At 43.8% G+C, this 19,247-nt stretch overlaps 1 protein-coding gene across 1 annotated transcript in view; it reads right to left on the bottom strand.

Annotated features, from left to right (window-relative positions):
• The window catches only part of dnah10 (dynein axonemal heavy chain 10), a 281,471-nt gene that overhangs the window by 219,117 nt on the left and 43,107 nt on the right, over positions 1-19,247 (bottom strand). Inside the window, exons 10-13 of the mRNA XM_063073994.1 lie at positions 16,612-16,810; positions 12,565-12,759; positions 10,646-10,816; positions 2,608-2,784 (exon numbers count right to left, since the gene is read on the bottom strand). Coding sequence (XP_062930064.1) covers positions 2,608-2,784; positions 10,646-10,816; positions 12,565-12,759; positions 16,612-16,810 — 742 coding nt within the window. The remainder of the gene's footprint in view (positions 1-2,607; positions 2,785-10,645; positions 10,817-12,564; positions 12,760-16,611; positions 16,811-19,247) is intronic.

A 19,247-nucleotide genomic window follows, 5' to 3' on the forward strand; every position in this document is an offset into this window, starting at 1 on the left:
GGTATACAAAATTATGAGGGGTATAGATAGGGTAAAATCAAACAGGCTTTTTTTCACTGAGGATGGGTGGGACTACAACTAGAGGTCATGGGTTAAGGGTGAAAGGTGGAAAGTTTAAGGGAAACATGAGGGAAAACTTCTTCACTCAGAGGGTGGTGAGACAGTGGAATAAGCTAACAACAGGAATTCTGCAGATGCTGGAAATTCAAGGAACACAGATCAAAGTTGCTGGTGAACGCAGCAGGCCAGGCAGCATCTCTAGGAAGAAGTACAGTCGACGTTTCAGGCCGAGACCCTTCGTCAGGACTAACTGAAGGAAGAGTTAGTAAGAGGTTTGAAAGTGGGAGGGGGAGGGGGAGATCCAAAATGATAGGAGAAGACAGGAGGGGGAGGGATGGAGCCAAGAGCCGGACAGGTGATTGGCAAAAGGGGATATGAGAGGATCATGGGACAGGAGGTCCAGGGAGAAAGACAAAGGAGTGGGGGGGAACCCAGAGGATGGGAAAGGGGTATAGTCAGAGGGACAGAGGGAGAAAAAGGAGAGTGACAGAAAGAATGTGTGTATAAAAATAAATAACGGATGGGGTACGAGGGGGAGGTGGGGCATTAGCGCAAGTTAGAGAAGTCGATGTTCATGCCATCAGGTTGGAGGCTACCCAGACGGAATATAAGGTGTTGTTCCTCCAACCTGGGTGTGGCTTCATCTTTACAGTGGAGGAGGCCGTGGATAGACATGTCAGAATGGGAATGGGATGTGGAATTAAAATGTGTGGCCACTGGGAGATCCTGCTTTCTCTGGCGTACAGAGGGTAGGTGTTCAGCAAAGTGGTCTCCCAGTCTGCGTCGGGTCTCGCCAATATATAAAAGGCCACATCGGGAGCACCGAACGCAGTATATCACCCCAGCCGACTCACAGGTGAAGTGTCGCCTCACGTGGAAGGACTGTCTGGGGCCCTGAATGGTGGTAAGGGAGGAAGTGTAAGGGCATGTGTAGCACTTGCTCCACTTACAAGGATAAGTGCCAGGAGGGAGATCAGTGGGGAGAGATGGGGGGGACGAATGGACAAGGGAGTCGCATAGGGAGCGATCCCTGCGGAAAGCGGGGGGGGGGAGGGAAAGATGTGCTTAGTGGTGGGATCCCATTGGAGGTGGCGGAAGTTACGGAGAATAATATGTTGGACCTGGAGGCTGGTGGGGTGGTAGGTGAGGACCAGGGGAACCCTATTCCTAGTGGGGTAGCGGGAGGATGGAGTGAGAGCAGATGTGCGTGAAATGGGGGAAATGCGTTTGAGAGCAGATTTGATGGTGGAGGAAGGGAAGCCCCTTTCTTTAAAAAAGGAGACATCTCCCTCGTCCTGGAATGAAAAGCCTCATCCTGAGAGCAGATGCGGCGGAGACAGAGGAATTGCGAGAAGGGGATGGCATTTTTGCAAGAAACAGGGTGAGAAGAGGAATAGTCCAGATAGCTGTGAGAGTCAGTAGGCTTATAGTAGACATCAGTGGATAAGCTGTCTCCAGAGATAGAGACAGAAAGATCTAGAAAGGGGAGGGAGGTGTTGGAAATGGACCAGGTAAACTTGAGGGCAGGGTGAAAGTTGGAGGCAAAGTTAATAAAGTCAACGAGCTCAGCATGCGTGCAGGAAGCAGTGCCAATGCAGTCGTCAATGTAGCAAAGGAAAAGTGGGGGACAGATTCCAGAATAGGCACGGAACATAGATTGTTCCACAAAGCCAACAAAAAGGCAGGCATAGCTAGGACCCATGCGGGTGCCCATGGCTACAGCTTTAGTTTGGAGGAAGTGGGAGGAGCCAAAGGAGAAATTATTAAGAGTAAGGACTAATTCCGCTAGACGGAGCAGAGTGGTGGTAGAGGGGAACTGATTAGGTCTGGAATCCAAAAAGAAGCAGAGAGCTTTGAGACCTTCCTGATGGGTGATGGAAGTATATAGGGACTGGACATCCATGGTGAAAATAAAGCGGTGGGGGCCAGGGAACTTAAAATCATCGAAAAGTTTAAGACCGTGAGAAATGTCACAAACATAGGTAGGAAGGGATTGAACAAGGGGGGATAAAACCGTGTCGAGGTATGCAGAAACGAGTTCGGTGGGGCAGGAGCAAGCTGGGTCAGTGGAATAAGACGTCAGTGCAAGTGGTGCATGCACGCTTAATTTCACCGTTTAAGAGAACTTTCCATAGGTACATGGATGGTAGGGATATAGAGGTCTAGGGTCCCAGTGAGGTTGATAGGAGTAGACGTTTTAAATGATTTGGCACAGATTAGATGAGCTGAAGGACCTGTTTCTGGGCTGTACCTTTCTATGACTCTATAAGTCAATTGGCCTCCATATTGTGAGAAAATATGTAATTGTAAGAATAACGTTGAAATAATTAGCAGTGATATGATTATTAATCAACAAACCTTTGCTGTGTCACTTTGCCATTTGTTTAAGATATCTAAACTATTAAAATTTATGTCACAATATTTTACTCAAATAAATTTGCAGCACCAATATCTTAACATATTTGCCTTCCAGTAGGAAAACATCTGCCTTTGCTGATTCATGCACCTAATGATTAATATCCAAAGATTGAAGTCCAAAGTACTTACTGCTTTCCCCTGTTCACTTGCCAGCATCTCAGGCATTTTTTGAAAGTGAATGATGACGTGTTTAATTCGGTGAAAGAGGGAACGCTCCCAGTGAATGGCTCCAGAAACAGGAGGTTGATTCTTGGTCACGGGAGGATTATTTGCATTATTGGTGAACAGGCTGTTCATAATATCAACCTGTAAAAACAAGTCATCTATCAAAGACACTGATCAGGAGAATATTAGCATTGACAGAGGTTTGGCCACAGAAGAAGAAAATTGAGAATCAGGGTCATTTTCAAACTGCCAACCAATCACCAGCAGGGTACAACATGGACCAATATCAAGACCTCAGCTCTTTACAAAACCACATAAATGAGTTAGAAAGGAACTACTGTACCTGCATTGCAGACAGATTTGCTGCTTGAGAGGAGACCACAAAGAGCCCGCAAAGGGTAAAGCAAAACTTGGCGGAAGTATACCGGGGATTAGAAAAGCAGGGTGCTATTTAAATGGAGATGACAGAATGCTGCTATGTAGAAGGAGATTTGTTTCTTGTACATGAATCAACAGTAGGGTCAGCAGGTAATCAAATGGCAAAACACCTTGTTACTGGGGTGTTAATGGGGCCACCCCTGGAGTGGAAAAGTTACTTATGTAGTGCCCTGGTTCACACCTTGACTGTTATGCTGTAGTTACTTCATTTAGCAGCTCTGTAAGAGCTGTTTGTTCTGTTTTCAGCCTGTTTGGGTTATTGTTGAAGATAAGGGATGATGTGGAATGTGTGCCATCCAATTAGCGAGAAGTTTTTCTTGGTGAGGGACAATCAGGTTGGTCTTGGGCTTTTGTTCGAGAGGAGGTGAAGAGAGATGATGCTGGGGAGAACCGGTCGTAGCATACAATCCGCTGGGAGACCCGCTTGTTTGAGATGGATTGAGAGCGACGTTCGGAAGATGATGTGTGCTTTCACATTGACCGAGGGCCCAGCGTGTGAGTGACAGAGAAATTCAAGATGAGCTTCAATTTGTGCACATTTGACTATCTAATTAAAATGGGCCCTTTTCTTTTTGTTATTCTTTACTAACCCTTCAGTTAAGATTCAGAAATATAATTCCTTTAATCGTATGCAGTGTGCTGCCTGTTATTTTGTGGCATTAATTTGTAACAGGGTAGCAAATGACACAGCACCCACACAAACAGGGGGTTCGCACCTCAATCTCACACGTATGGCAGTGCGGTGCCAGAGATTGTCTTCCCTAGACTTACACAGTTGAAGAAACCAGAGTGCTTCACTTAATTATTTAGAGATACAACGCGGATAGGCCCTTCCAGCCACACAGCCCAGCAACCCTCGACAACCCCGATTTAAACCTAAACTAAAGACTGTACAAGTTACCATGACCGATTAACCTACTCGGTACACCTTTGGACTGTGGGAGAAAACCAGAGGACCCAGAGAAAGCCCATGCATTCCACAGGGAGGACGTACAGAGGACACCAGAATTGAACTCTGAACTTTGGCGCCCAAGATGTAATATCAACACGTTAACTGCTCCCCTACTATGGCAACCAGCACTGGAATACATGAGCTCTTTGTGGATGTAACAGGGTAGATTGGACTACTGGTAGGCATTCAATAAGGGTACAGTACAAAATAAAAGTGCACGTCTTTGGTGGCAACATGTATTTTCAAATGGGCCATTGCAACTAATGATGTGCTATGGGAATCAATCGTGATCATTAATGAATTGGACAAAGAAACTGGGTGCACTGTGGCCAAATTTGCTTATGATACAAAAGCAGGTAAGTTAACAAGTTGTAAAGAGAACACAGTAGACAGGTTAGTTGGAAATTTAGGTCGCATGGGAGTTACAGTCATAGTCACAGAACACTGTTGCATAAAAATGGGCCCTTTGGCCCATCGAGTCTGTGACGAACCATAATCTGCCTAGTTCCATTGACCTGCACCAGGACCATAGCCCTCCATACCCTCCCATTGATGTACCTATCCAAACTTCTCTTAAATGTTTCAGCACCTTCTGAGAGAAATTTCCCTCACGTTCCCCTTAAATATTTCACCTTTAACCCTTAACCCATGACCTCTGGTTGTAGTCCTACTCAATCTCCGTGGAAAAAGCCTGCTTGCATTTACCCTATCTATACCCCTCATAATTTTGTATGCCTCTATCAAATCTCTCCTCATTCTCCTACATTCTAGGGAATAAAGTCCTAACCTATTCAAGCTTTCCCTATAACTCATGACCTCAAATCCCAGTAATTTCTCTGCTCTCTTTCAAACATACTTCATCTTTCCTATGAGTGGTGACCAAAACTTGACATAATACTCCAAATTAGGCCTCACAAATATCTTAAGCAATTTCAACATAACATCCCAGCTTTTGTACTCAATATATTGATTTATGAAGGCCAACGTGCCAAAAGCTTTCTCTACAACCCTATCTACCTGATACTTTCAAGGAATTAGGGATCTGTATTCCCTCTATTCTACCTTATTCCTCTGTGCCCTAAGGTTCGCCGTGTAAAACCTATCCTCATTGGTGCTCCCAGACTGGAACACCTCACTCTCCAGATCCTGCTGCAAGCTTTGATAGCCTTCCTTGCTGTACACTACACCTCCGATCTTGGTGTCATCCCAGAGTAGCTGATCCAGTTTACCACATTATCGCCCAGATTGTTGATATAGATGACCAACAACAATGAACCCAGCACTGATCCCTGCGGTGCACCACTAGTCACAGGCCTCCAGTCAGAGAGACAACCATCTATTACAACTTTCTGTCTTCTCCCACAAAGCCAATGTCTAATCCAATTTACTACCTCATTTCGAAAAAAGCAACGTAACGGACTTTTAATATCGTAAGCCAGTGAGTTGTTTATTATGTCTCCCCTCTCGCTGTGAAATGGAGACTTCTCTTTTTCCCTTATTAGGGAAAGAGAGAGCCTGTGGTATGTCGATTACCAGGTGAAACGCGAAGTCTTTGGGGTAACTGCAAGTCTGTGCCTTTGCTGTTGCTGCTTTGCTCATGCTTCAGTGCTCGGTGACAGGTGCTGTTGCTTTTTTTTTGCTGGTGGGGGGAGGGGGAATTGTTGTTTGCTGCCGCTTACGCGCAGGAGGGAGGGGAGCTGGGGGGGACTTTGGGTTTCTAATATTTAACTGTCATTCATTCTTTGGGGCACTCCTCTGTTTTTGCGGATGGTTGCAAAGAAAAAGCATTTCAGGATGCATACTGTATACGTTTCTCTGACATTAGATGTACCTTTGAAACCATGGAACATTAACTATCTTCCAATCCTCTGGCACCTCACCCATGGCTAACAATGTTTTATATATCTCTGCTTGGGCCCATATAATTTCTACATTACCCTCCCACAGGGTCTGAGGGAACACCTTGTCAAGCCCTGGGGAATTATCCACCCTAATTTGCCTCAGGACAGCAAACACCGTGTCCTCTATAATCTGTATAGGGTCCATGAAATCGATGATGCTTAGATTCACTTCCATAAACTCTGTCTCCCAAGTAAATACAGATGCAAAAATTCCATCTACGATCTCCCCCATCTCTTTCAGCTCCACTCATAGATTACAATTCTGGTTTTCCAGAGGACTCATTTTGCCCCTTTTGTTCTTAATATATTTGTAGAATCCCTCAGGATTTTCCTTCACCTTGTCTGCTACAGCAACCTTATGCCTTCTTTTAGTCCTCCTGATCTCCTTCTTAAGTATTTTCTTGCATTTCTTATACTCGGTAAGTACCTCATTTGTTCCTACCTGCCTATGCCTACTATGCACTACCTACTTTATCCTTTTTTTTATCACTAATTTTTTATTGCAACACCAACAAATTACATTCAATACAACCAGTTGCTGAATTACATTTTGACTGTTTAACTTTATCTTAACCAGGACCACAATATCTCTTGAAAACCAAGCTTCCCTAAACCTGTTATCCTTGCTTTTTATTCTGACAGGAACATACAAACCCTGTACTCTCAAAATTTCACTTTTGAAGGCCTCTTACTTACCAATTACACCTTTTCTAGAAAAGAATCCACACTTGCCAGATTCTTTCTGATACCATCAAAATCAGCCTTGCTCCAGATTAGAACCTCAACCTAAGGACCAAACCTATCCTTTTCCATAACTACCTTGAAACTAATGGCATTATGATCACTCGATGCAGAGTGTTCCCCTCTCAAACTTCTGTCACCTGCCATCTCATAGGAGATCTAGTATCTCACTCTCTCTCTCATTGGGACTTTTATGTACTGATTAAGGAAACTTTCCTGAACACATTTGACAAACTCTTTCCCATTCAACCTTATTACAATATGGGATTCCCAGCCAGTATGTGGAAAGTTAAAATCACTTACTATCACAACCTTGTGTTTCTTGCAACAGTTTGCAATCTCTCCACAAATTTGCTCTTCTAAATTCCACGGACTGTTGGGTGGTCTATAATATAATCCCATTAATCTGGACATACCTTTCTTATTCCTCAGTTCTACCAATAAAGCCTCACTAGACAAGCTCTCCAGTCCATCCTGTCTGAGAACTACCATGATATTTTCCCTCGCAAACACGAGGAATTCTGCAGATGCTGGAAATTCAATCAACACACATCAAAGTTGCTGGTGAACGCAGCAGGCCAGGCAGCATCTCTAGGAAGAGGTACAGTCGACGTTTCAGGTCGAGACCCTTCGTCAGGACTAACTGAAGAAAGAGCTAGTAAGAGATTATCTTACAAATCTCTTACTAGCTCTTTCTTCAGTTAGTCCTGACGAAGGGTCTCAGCCTGAAACGTCGACTGTACCTCTTCCTAGAGATGCTGCCTGACCTGCTGCGTTCACCAGCAACTTTGATGTGTGTTGCATGATATTTTCCCCGACTGGTAATGCCACCTTTCCTGCTCTATCACATTTAAAACAACAGAATACTGGGACACTGAGTTGCCAGTCCTCCCCCTCCTGCGACCAATGAGATCTACAGGAAGATGCTGCACCTCCAACAGTGCCCTTGGGTCAGCTGCAGGGTCAATGGCCAAAGACCACCATTCACTGATGCTTCACTCCCTTAGCCCTGCTACATCTCCTGGTGGAGGAGCAGTGGCAGAGACGTCTCTCTGCCACCCCCTGCAGCTTCCAATGGGGTTATTCAGTTCCCCAATTTCTGTCCTTCCTACTTGGCCACAGCCAAAAGCTGCCCTTTTTGGCCTCTTCAGCCAACCCTCTGGTGGCCCTCCTGAGCCTCGCTCCAGTCACTGTCACGAAGTCTCACTAATGGCTACAATGTCATAATTCATAAGCTCATCTGCCTTTCCTACAAAACTCCTTGCATTGAAATATACACAGCTGAGAACATTAGTCCCACCATGCTCTACCTTTTGATTTCTGACTTTGTATGCAGGCTTGACAGCATCTTTCTACACAACCACTTCGCTATCTGTTCTGGTGTCTAGTTCCCATGCCCTTGCAACTTGAATTTGAACAAACACCTCCCCCCACCCCAGCACAACACTAGCAAACCTAGGATATGAGGAGTTAATGAGCTGGATTCAGAATTTGCTCAATGATAGGAAATAGAGGGTGAAAGTTGAATGTTGATTCTCCTTTGACCAGTGGGGTACCAAGGAGTCACTATTGGAACCTCTATTATTCACTATTTATGTAAATGATCCAGGTATGAATGTACATGGCATGATTAGTAAATCTGCTGACGTACTAAATTACGTGGTCTGGTTGCTAGTAAAACAGGTCACCCTGAAATAGGAAAGACATTGTCAGGCTGGATAGGGTGCAGAAGAGATTTAAGAGGATGCTACCTAGACTGGGGGGACTGAGTTATAGCAAGAGATTGGCCAGTATGGATCTTTACTCCCAGGAGTATAGGAGAATGAGAGGTGACCTCATTGAAGATTATAAAATCATGGGGGTATGGATAAGGTGGATGGTCATGGTCTTTTCCCCAGGGTTGGGGAGTCCAAAACTAGAGGGCGTAGATACAAGAGGGGAGAGATTTAAAAGAGACCTGAGAGGTAACTGCTTTATATGAAGGCGGCGAGTACCTGGAATAATTTGCCGAGGATGTGGTCGAGATGGGTCGAAATGAACATTTAAGAGGCATTTGGACAGGTACATGGAGGGGAAGGGCTTGCAAGCTTACAGGCTGAACTAGCAGGGAGAATGCTTAGAATCAGGTTTCATATCACTGGCATTTGTTGCTTTGGGGCTACAGCTGTGGTCAGCATGGATCAGTTGGGCAAAGGGCCCATTTCTGTACTATATTATTCCATGACTATGACTGTGAGATATTAGGATAGAAGAAATGTTTAAAGACCATCTTGAAAGGTTGAAAGAACAGCAGAGATTTGAATTCCAGAGCAAAGAGCCTGCCAGCTGAAGACACAGCGACCAGTGGAGGAGTTATTAAACTCTTGACAGGGGTTGCAGTGTTTAAAGGATGCTACAGAGAGGAAGAGAGGCCTTGTGGAGGGATTTGAAATGAATTAACATTTTCTTTCATGGAGGGCTGTGAATCAGTGAGCTCAAGAGGAGAGGTGGTGGATGGTGTGAACTGAATGGACAATGAACGGTGGGGCACTGGTGGATGGGGGAAATGAATGGACAATAAACAGTGGGGATGAGGGAAGTGGGAGGTGGGGTGGTGTGAGGTGAATGGATGATGAACAGTGGGGGTGGGGGGTGGGAGGTGGGGTGGTGTGAGGTGAATGGATGATGAACAGTGGGGGTGGGGGTGGGAGGTGGGGTGGTGTGAGGTGAATGGATGTGAACAGTGGGGGTGGGGGGTGGGAGGTGGGGTGGTGTGAGGTGAATGGATGATGAACGGTGGGGGTGGGGGTGGGAGGTGAATGGATGATGAACAGTGGGGGTGGGGGGTGGTGTGAGGTGAATGGACAATGAACGGTGGGGCACTGGTGGATGGGGGGAGATGAATGGACAATAAACAGTGGGGAAGAGGAAAGTGGGAGGAGGGGTGGTGTGAGGTGAATGGATGAACAGTGGGGGGTGGGGTGGGGGGTGGGGTGGTGTGAGGTGAATGGATGATGAACAGTGGGGGTGGGGGTGTGAGGTGAATGGATGATGAACAGTGGGGGTGGGGGGTGGGAGGTGGGGTGGTGTGAGGTGAATGGATGATGAACAGTGGGGGTGGGGGGTGGGAGGTGGGGTGGTGTGAGGTGAATGGATGATGAACAGTGGGGGTGGGGGTGTGAGGTGAATGGATGATGAATGGTGGGGGTGGGGGTGTGAGGTGAATGGATGATGAATGGTGGGGGTGGGGGTGTGAGGTGAATGGATGATGAATGGTGGGGGTGGGGGGTGGGAGGTGGGGTGGTGTGAGGTGAATGGGTGATGAACAGTGGGGGTGGGGGGTGGGAGGTGGGGTGGTGTGAGGTGAATGGATGATGAACAGTGGGGGTGGGGGTGTGAGGTGAATGGATGATGAATGGTGGGGGTGGGGGGTGGGAGGTGGGGTGGTGTGAGGTTAATGAAACAATGGATGAGTGTGGTGGGGGGTGGAGTGGTGCAGATCAAGCACTGGACGAGCTTGTTTTCATGACTGAGAGGGAGGGCGGTCAGCAGAATGAAGGAATAGTCAAGGTGAGGAAGAATGTGGACATGGAGTTTAAGGGGTGGATTAGCCAAATTTGTTGGAAGCATAGAACTAATATTATTCAAAGAGGAGGCAGCTCCAGTGACCATGTTCAATGTCGACCTCCAGTACCTTCTGTGTAGAGCAGAGGTTCCCAACCTTTCTTATGTCATGGACACCCATCATTAACCGAGGGGTCTGTGGACCCCAGATTGGGAACCCCTGGTGTAGAGTTTCAGGCTCTCCCTGAGACTGTAGGTTGGTCGGCGTACAGGTCACTGTAATTTGTTCCCTATGTAACTGGGTAGTGGGAGAATGAAGGGGTCTTAATGGGCAAGTGTAGAAGAACACGGTGAACGGAAATAAATGGGGAAATTTACTGTGACATCAGACTCATTCCACATCAGGGAAAGAACAAATCCTCAGTACCTCTTTACAGTACTGTGTCAAAATGTCATTGAACTTCCTCATCATTTGCTTGTTGACAGCTTCACGGGAGCGGATGTGTCTAAATCTCACGAGCATGTCAAAAGCTGCTTCTGCAGAGCGGAGACTCTTGAACGACTCATCAATAAAGTTCTTTGCTTCCCCTTCAATGAGCTGCAAGAAACAATATTTAAGTAATTATGTGGGAAAGAATTATTGAATAGGCTAATTGAGGATCAGGCTATCCAATGTGAAGTGTGACTAACAGTGACCTGTACTGTCCAGTACAGTGCGCCTTTCACTCTCCATATATCAAATATGGATGTGTCCAAGAACAGGTGCTCCCAGTTAGCTCATGCCTAATACTTGCTTAATTTGCCCTGCCCCAAATTAATACTCTCCTGCAAGGTCAGTAGCTATTTTCAAATTTAAGGAGTCGCTTCCTAAATGTTGGCCTGATGAAAGGTCAGTCACCTGGCCAGGCTGATTTCCCAGCACCAGGTCCTACATGGTCTCTCCTTTATTTGGACTATCTAAGGACTGATTTAAGAAACTATTGGATGAACATAACAAATTCTGTCCCATTGAAACCTCTAAGCAGGCCCTAGTCTATATCGGGGAAGCTGAAGTTCCCCATGACAACAACCCCATTGTTTTTTTACACTTTTCCCTTGTTTGCCAGTGGATTCACAAGCTGTATTGTGGTCGACTGCAGATTTCTGCAGTATTCGTGGACTCAGGGCCTCAAGCCGTGGTGTTGCCTACGCAGAGCCATCAGACATGGGTGTCAGAGTCGGTACATTCCGAAAGGGGGTGGTGTGTCGCAGTGTCCAGGCTGCAGTCAGTGTTTGCTCAGCAGAATACAAGCTGTATAGAGGTCAACTGCAGATTTCTACGGCATACATGGACTCAGGATCTGGACTTTTTTTTTGTGTGGCTGTATTTTACTGATATTTTACATGTGCTTGCTACCTCGTATGTGCTTTGTGCTGTGTATGCCTTTTAGTACAGTGTTCTGCACCTTGGCCCCAGAATAATGTTGTCTCATTTGGCTGTATTCATGGGAATTAAACTCAAATTGAATTGATATCTGTTCCTTGATGTCCCAGTGGCTACCGGGAGATCTGCAGTGTAATCCTGACAGTGATGGCACTTTTTTATTTTTGAGCTCTACTCATTTTGCCCCAGGACATCTCTAGGGAGCGGTGTCTCAGAAAGGCAGTGTCCATTATTAAGGACCTCCAGCACCCAGGGCATGCCCTTTTCTCACTGTTACCATCAGGTAGGAGGTACAGAAGCCTGAAGGCACACACTCAGCTTCTTCCCCTCTACCATCCGATTCCTGAATGGACATTAAATCTTTGGACACTACCGCACTTTTAAAAAAATATACAGTATTTCTGTTTTTGCACTTTTTTGTAATCTATTCAATATACATCATTGATTTACTTGTTTTTTTAAAAAATTTTTTCTCTCTGCTAGATTATGTATTGCATGGAACTGCTGCTGCTAAGTTAACAAATTTCACGTTACATGCCGGTGATAATAAACCTGATTCTGATTCCGATTCTGATTCTGATTCTGACAAGTGCGACTGTGATATTGTCTATGACTAACAGAGCAACTCCCCTCCCCCCACAAACCTCTTTTACCTCTCTATCTTTTCTAAAACATCAAAACCCTGGAACACAAAGCAGGCAGTTCTAACCCTCCCTCAGCTATATCTCTATAATGGCCTGATCGGTGCTTGAAGTTCATCACCCTTACTCTTAATATTCTCATTGCAAAAGTACGCCACTGCATAGAAAACACATAACTTTCTGCAAACTATGTTTTGTCTTTCTCATTCAATTGTTAGAATAAGAAGCAGATTTTACTACAAATATATTAGGAAACTAAATCAACTACCAATATGAGCATACCTGAACCTGGGTATAAAAATCTTCCATAATTAGTTTCCACATCTGAGCATGACGGACATTAAATATGTCAAAGGATAATTCCACGATGGGTACCACAAGATCATTAACCCTTTTTATCACATCATCAATGCGCTTTGGGTCACCAGTTACAGCTTTCAGTTCTGGTCCAAAAATGTTGTAAAATTCTTCTCGAATCTGGTGATTTTAAGAGAGAAAAAAGATTTTTCTGTTTGTGTTGTTCCAATGTTTACAATCATTAAGCAGGCAAAAAACAACAGACAAAGTTGTGCAGGAGGAATCCAGAATGGTCGGAAAATACTAGAGCAGGGACAGGTTTTGGTACAATTTTATAATACATTGGAAAGGCGGTTCTGGTCATCACACAATAAACAGAGAGGGTGAAGACAGCACTCTTCAGGAATAGGGTACTTCAGTTTTCAGAAGAGAGTTAATTTGCCTGAAGACACACACTAACAATTCAGGAATAGCTTCTTCACCTCTGCCACCAGATTTCTGAATGACATTGAACACTTGAACACTACCTCACTACTTTTTTTTCTCTTTTTGCTTTACTTATTTAATTTAACTACTATAGAGTGGCTTGCAAAAGTTTGGGCACCCCTGGTCAACATTTCTGTTACTGTGAATAGCTAAGCGAGTAAAAGATGACTTGATTTCCAAAAGGCATAAAGTTAAAGATGACACATTTCTTTAATATTTTAAGCAAATTACTTTTTTACTTCCATCTTTTACAGTTTCAAAATAACAGAAAAGGAAAAGGGCCCAAAGCAAAAGTTTGGGCACCCTGCATGGTCAGTAGCTAGTGACGCCCCCTTTGGCAAGTATCACAACTTGTAAATGCTTTTCGTAGCCAGCTAAGAGTCTTTCAATTCTTGTTTGGGGGATTTTCGCCCATTCTTCCTTGCAAAAGGCTTCTAGTTCTGTGAGATTCTTGGGCCATCTTGCATGCACTGCTCTTTTGAGGTCTATCCACAGATTTTCGATGATGTTTAGGTTGCAGGACTGTGAGGGCCATGGCAAAACCTTCAGCTTGCGCCTCTTGAGGTAGTACATTGTGGATTTTGAGGTGTGTTTAGGATCATTATCCTGTTGTAGAAGCCATCCTCTTTTCATCTTCGGCTTTTTTACAGACGGTGTGATGTTTGCTTCCAGAATTTGCTGGTATTTAATTGAATTCATTCTTCCCTCCACCAGTAAATGTTCCCCATGCCACTGGCTGCAACACAAGCCCCAAGCATGATCAATCCACCTTTTTTCTCCAAACATACCTTTGCTCATTGTGGCCAAAAACTTCTATTTTAACTTCATCAGTCCATAGGACTTGTTTCCAAAAAGCATCAGGCTTGTTGGGATGTTCCTTTGCAAACTTCTGACGCTGAATTTTGGCCGCAATGAGCAAAGGTATGTTTGGAGAAAAAAGGGTGCAGAATTTCATGAAAAGAACAACTCTCCAACTGTTAAGCGCAGGGGTGGATCGATCGGGGGTGCCCAAACTTTTGCGCGCACACGCACGCGCGTGTGTGTGTGTGTGTGTGTATATATATATATATATGATGATGATGACGACGTCGACTCAGACCTGAGAGGCCAGCGTTGGGCATTTTCATGCCTTACAAGGTGCAGTTCGAAAGGCTGTGTGGGGCACCACTCCTCACACAGACAGTTTGCAGTATTATTTTACCAGGCTGAGTTGTGAGCTTAACATCAACCCAGCATGGATGGAGAGCGCGCACGGGGGCAGTCTGTCACTGGATCGAACTCGGGAACCTCCATTCTCCAGCCCGGCACTGATCTCACTGTGCCACCAGCCGACCAATATTTATTTATTTATTACTGTAATTTACAGTTTTATTATTTACTTCAATGTACAGCTGCTGCATAACAGCAAATTTCACTACATATGCCAGTGATATTAAACCTGATTCTGATTTGTCTGCTGGATTAGTTTTCCCAGGAATGAACAAAGCTGAGGAGTGACATGATTAAGATAAAAATGAAGGATATGCTGTGCTGTATAATTCTAGGACCCTGTCTCTAATCAAAACATTCATTTGATGAGTCTGAATTTTAAACCCATTATTAAAATATTTGAACATTCCCCATAGTCTGGAAGTCTGTGACCGGAAGACATAGGTTAAAAAGAAGACGTAGGAGATTAGAGGAAATATTTGATGAAGGACCTGCTTCTGTGCCGTATGACTCTCGAACCCTGTCTCGAATCAGAACACTCACTTGATAAGTCCCAATTTTATACCAACTATCAAAGTATTTAAACATGCAGCATTTAAAAAAAATAAAGATACAAAACGTGAATAACATGAGATTGTTGTTGCGCAAGTATATTATTTGTCTTCTTGTTAGATTTTTTGATCTGCTGTTTATATCAGTTCATTCTAATGTAATCCTCGATGGTTAAATTCATGTGGTAGTTACACAATCAGGCCACTGGGTGAAGTACATATACAACAAATCTGTATAAGCTTTAGCTATTTTTCTTTTCTGGGAAGTTAGTGATTAGCTTAATTTTATTCTTTAAACTGTGATGCTTTAGTTTCTCATCATTTTCTAGACTCCCATTTGACCCACGTCTATTCCTTTCCTTTCCCTGTAAACCTGCTCAGTTATTCTACATTGTTGGTCTCTCACTTCTTCTGGGCTTTGCACAAATTCACCTGAATGTTTGCAGAAAACCAGATAAATGGTAAAAGTGCAGGTCAGCTAGAGAGCAGCACACCATGCACTGGCTTCTCCAAGCTTACCAATTATTTTTTATCCAAGTATTGAAATCACAGCTTAAGCATCACTGAAAAGTGAGCCAAGAAGGTTGTTAGCCAACTTGCATTTACACGGCACCAGTTAAGACAGGAAGATAAGCTTGGGGCCTCAGAGGTGCGAACCCAAGATACCACATGAAACGTGACCATAATGGGCTGGATCTTCTCCTGTCACTCAGATCCATTTACCTGGACTGATCACACAGGCCTTCAAATGGGGGACAGAGATCAGGATGTTGCCTCAAAACTAAAGCCACCAGGGTTCAATCCCAGCTTCAGATGTTGTCCGTGTGCACGTTGTCCCTGTAACTGTGTAGGGTTCTCTCAGTACTCCAATTTGCTCCCACATCCCTAAGACGTGCAGGTTTATTGGCTGAGTGGCCACTGTAAATTTCCATGATGTGTAGATATTTATCAACCATCAGGAGTGCTGCATACACAGAGCCCTTAGCAATGTCAGTGATCCCTCCCATCAGTACAACAACCTCTTTGACCCCCCAATCATCAGGCAAGAGGTGCCCTAGCATTATAACAAGGACTGTTAGGATGGGAAACAGCTTCTTCGCCCAGGTTGTGAGACTACTTAACTCCCTGCCACCAGCCAGGTCTCATCATGTATGAAGCACCAGTAACATTATACTGTTTACTTTGTATCGTATATGTACCTTATTATATGTTAATTTTTTTGTGGTAATATTACTTTATGTGTTATGTATATTGCGCACCTTGGTCTGGAGGAATATCACCTCATTTGGCAGTATACATGTGCATGGTTGAATGACAATAAACTTGAACTTGAAATTGTAGGGGGAGATGATGGGGATGTTGAGAGAAAAGTTTATGGAAAGCCTCTGGGTGAATGTGATGCTCTGATCAGCCAGCATAAATCAATGGGCTGAAACGGCCTCCTTGGTTGTGAGGAAATGGGGGAATAAGGATGTTATTGATGAAGTGGCCTTGTTCCCTAATTCGTCCCTCACAGGCTTTAACAGCAGGCAAAGCCAGAGGTAAGTGGTCCTAAACCTCCTGTCAAAAGGCATCATTGAATTTATTCTGGTGCCATCATCCCGTGCACTTTAGCTCCCAGACTCCCTCAGAAAAACATCACAGAAGATTGTCAAGTCCTTTTCAAAAAATATCACTCAACACCATTAAAATTGAAAACTACTTAAAATATATATTTTTTTTAAAAAACTTCCATTGCAGAAAATATTGGAAATGTTTCTTCTTTTTAAAATTAGCTCAGGTTTACCTGTAAGATGTCATGAATACTCTGACAGATGACAATCATGTAATCAGTTTTCTTAAACAGTTTCTTTCTGTCAAATTCCCAGCGTTGATCTCTTCCAGAAGCTTCAATTTTAGCACGGGTATCAAAGTAGGAATCTTTCCACAGCTGCAGGGTTTGGATGGCTTCTAAGGCATTTCTTTTTGCTTCCTCCGAGTTCCTCCTTTCAGATAAAAAAGGAGAAACAATTTTAAAACTAATAAGTTATTTTTAGTTCTTCAAAGGAGACAAGAATACAAATCTAACATGATAGTCCGCTTGGATTGAAACTGTTATATCTGCAGGGACAGCAGTAAGTTCTGAAGACATTTCGTCATTCTGAGTGAAATGTTGAGCATAGGAGCTGCGTAGGAACATGTTTCATGACCTTAAGATTTTCCTGAGTACTTCAAGGTATTTATGTCGTGTTTTCACTGATGTAATTTAATTCACTGGCCAATTTGTATACAACACAGCCCCTGATCATTAATGAAATAAATTATCGCAATAATATTTTCAGTGAGACACAAGAGGTTGCAGATGCTGGAACCTAGAGCAAGACACAATCTGCTGGAAAAACTCAATGGGTCAGACAGCATCTGAGGGGAAAGGAACTGTTGACTTCTCAGGTAAAATCTCTGCATCACACATAATCCTTTCGGCAGTTGTGGGTGAAACCATAAGAACTCTCTTGCCTTTATTAAGAACTCTGAGATCTACACAAGAAGGTAAGTAACCTCAATTTAAGCTCTCTTTTGAAATACCACACGTGGTATCACCATGAAATTGGTGCAACTACCTAAAGCATGAAGCTCAGAGAATTCCAGTTCAGACTAAACAGCACAAGCACTGAACTGAGATTGAAGATGGAGACCAGAATTTCGAACACAGGGAATCAGGAGTTGTGCTGAGGCTGCAAGGGAACACGGACAAACTAATGGCAGATGGAGTATAATGTGGAAAGACAGGAGTTAATCCACTTCATTGGAAATAGCTGAAATCCTGAGTATGTTTCAAATAGTGAGAGATTGGGAAATGTTGATGTTCAAAAGGACATTGTATCCTTGTACACACTAGTTAAAAACAGGTCATTACGAAGATAAATGGTATGTTAGCCTTTATTGCAAGAGGATTAAACACAAGAAGAGAAATGTATTATTACTATTACATAGGGCTTTGTTAAACCACACATGAAGTATTGTGCATAATATTAACCTCTTTGCCTAGTGATCTTGCACCTTATTGTCTGCCTGCACCGCACTTTTGTTATAACTGCAACACTTTATTCTGCATTCTGTCATTGTTTTCCCTTGTACTGCCTCACTGCAACATGTAATGAATTGATCTGACGAACAGAATGCAAGACAAGCTTTTCACTTTACCTCAGTACATGTGACAATAATAAACCAATTCCATTTCCAAAGGAGTGTGGATATGGTGCTCCAGACTATTTCCTGGATGACATGAGAAGAGACTGAGAATTCTAAACCTGTCCTTAGAACAGCCTCGGTGACTTTATGTTACTCTAATAACTTTGAATTCTCTAGGTTATTTAGAATCACCTAGGAGAGAATATAAAAGCAAGGATGTAATGTTGAGGCTTTATAAGGCACTGGTGAGGCCTCATTTGGAATATTGTGAGCAAATGGGCCAAATCTTATGGTAGCTTTCGGTTATGGGATAAGAGCTTTAAAAGGGATCAGAGGGATAATATTTTGCAGAATACCCTGCTTGAATAGGTGGTGGAGGCAGAATTTCTCATAACATTTAAAATATTATCTGGGTGAGCACTTGAATTGGCAAGGTATAGAAGGGAATGGTCCAAGTGCTGGAAACCAGAATTGGCATGGATGGTGGGATTCTGATTCTTTGAAAGGAAACCTCATCAAAACATACAAAGTTCTCCACAGGGAGAATGGTTTCCCTCATTTGGGAGTCTAGAACCTGGGCTCACAGTCTCAAATGTTCACGTTTATGTAATATTTTAGTGGCACAGTGAGGCCATTCAGCCCATTGTATGTATGCCAGTTTTCAGACTGTTCCATTTCTCTCACTCCCTGTTAACAATTCTTTTACAAACCCTAGTCAAACCCTGCCTGATTCTCCAGCCACCTACACTCAGGACAGGTTACAGCAAATATTTGGGACCCTGAGGCAAACCATGACGTGTAGGGAGAACGCACAGCTTCCATACAAACAGCACCAGAGGTCAGGATATAACTCAGGTCCCACCAGCAATTATGGCCCTGATTGCACACAATGGGTCAGCCATTTAAGATAAAATGAAAAGGAACTTCACCACTCACAGGGTTGTGGTTCTACACAACCCACAATGCAGCTCCAGCATTTGAACGCATTCACAGGTTTCTGGCTATCAGAAAAATAAAGCAGTACCTTGATTTGGGAAGAAAATGGTATCAAGGTAAAAGATCAGTCAGTCTTAATGAAGTGTGGAGCAGGCTCAAAAAGCCAAAAGGGCTACTACTATTTCTATTTAGACTATAAGACCATAAGATATAGAAGCAGAATTAGGCCATTTGGCCCATTGAGTCTGCTCCGCCATTTCATCACGACTGATCCATTTCCCTCTCAGTCCCAATCTCCTACTTTCTTCCCCATAC

Source organism: Mobula hypostoma, chromosome 21 (assembly GCF_963921235.1).
Source record: "Mobula hypostoma chromosome 21, sMobHyp1.1, whole genome shotgun sequence".
NCBI classification, from domain to species: domain Eukaryota; kingdom Metazoa; phylum Chordata; class Chondrichthyes; order Myliobatiformes; family Myliobatidae; genus Mobula; species Mobula hypostoma.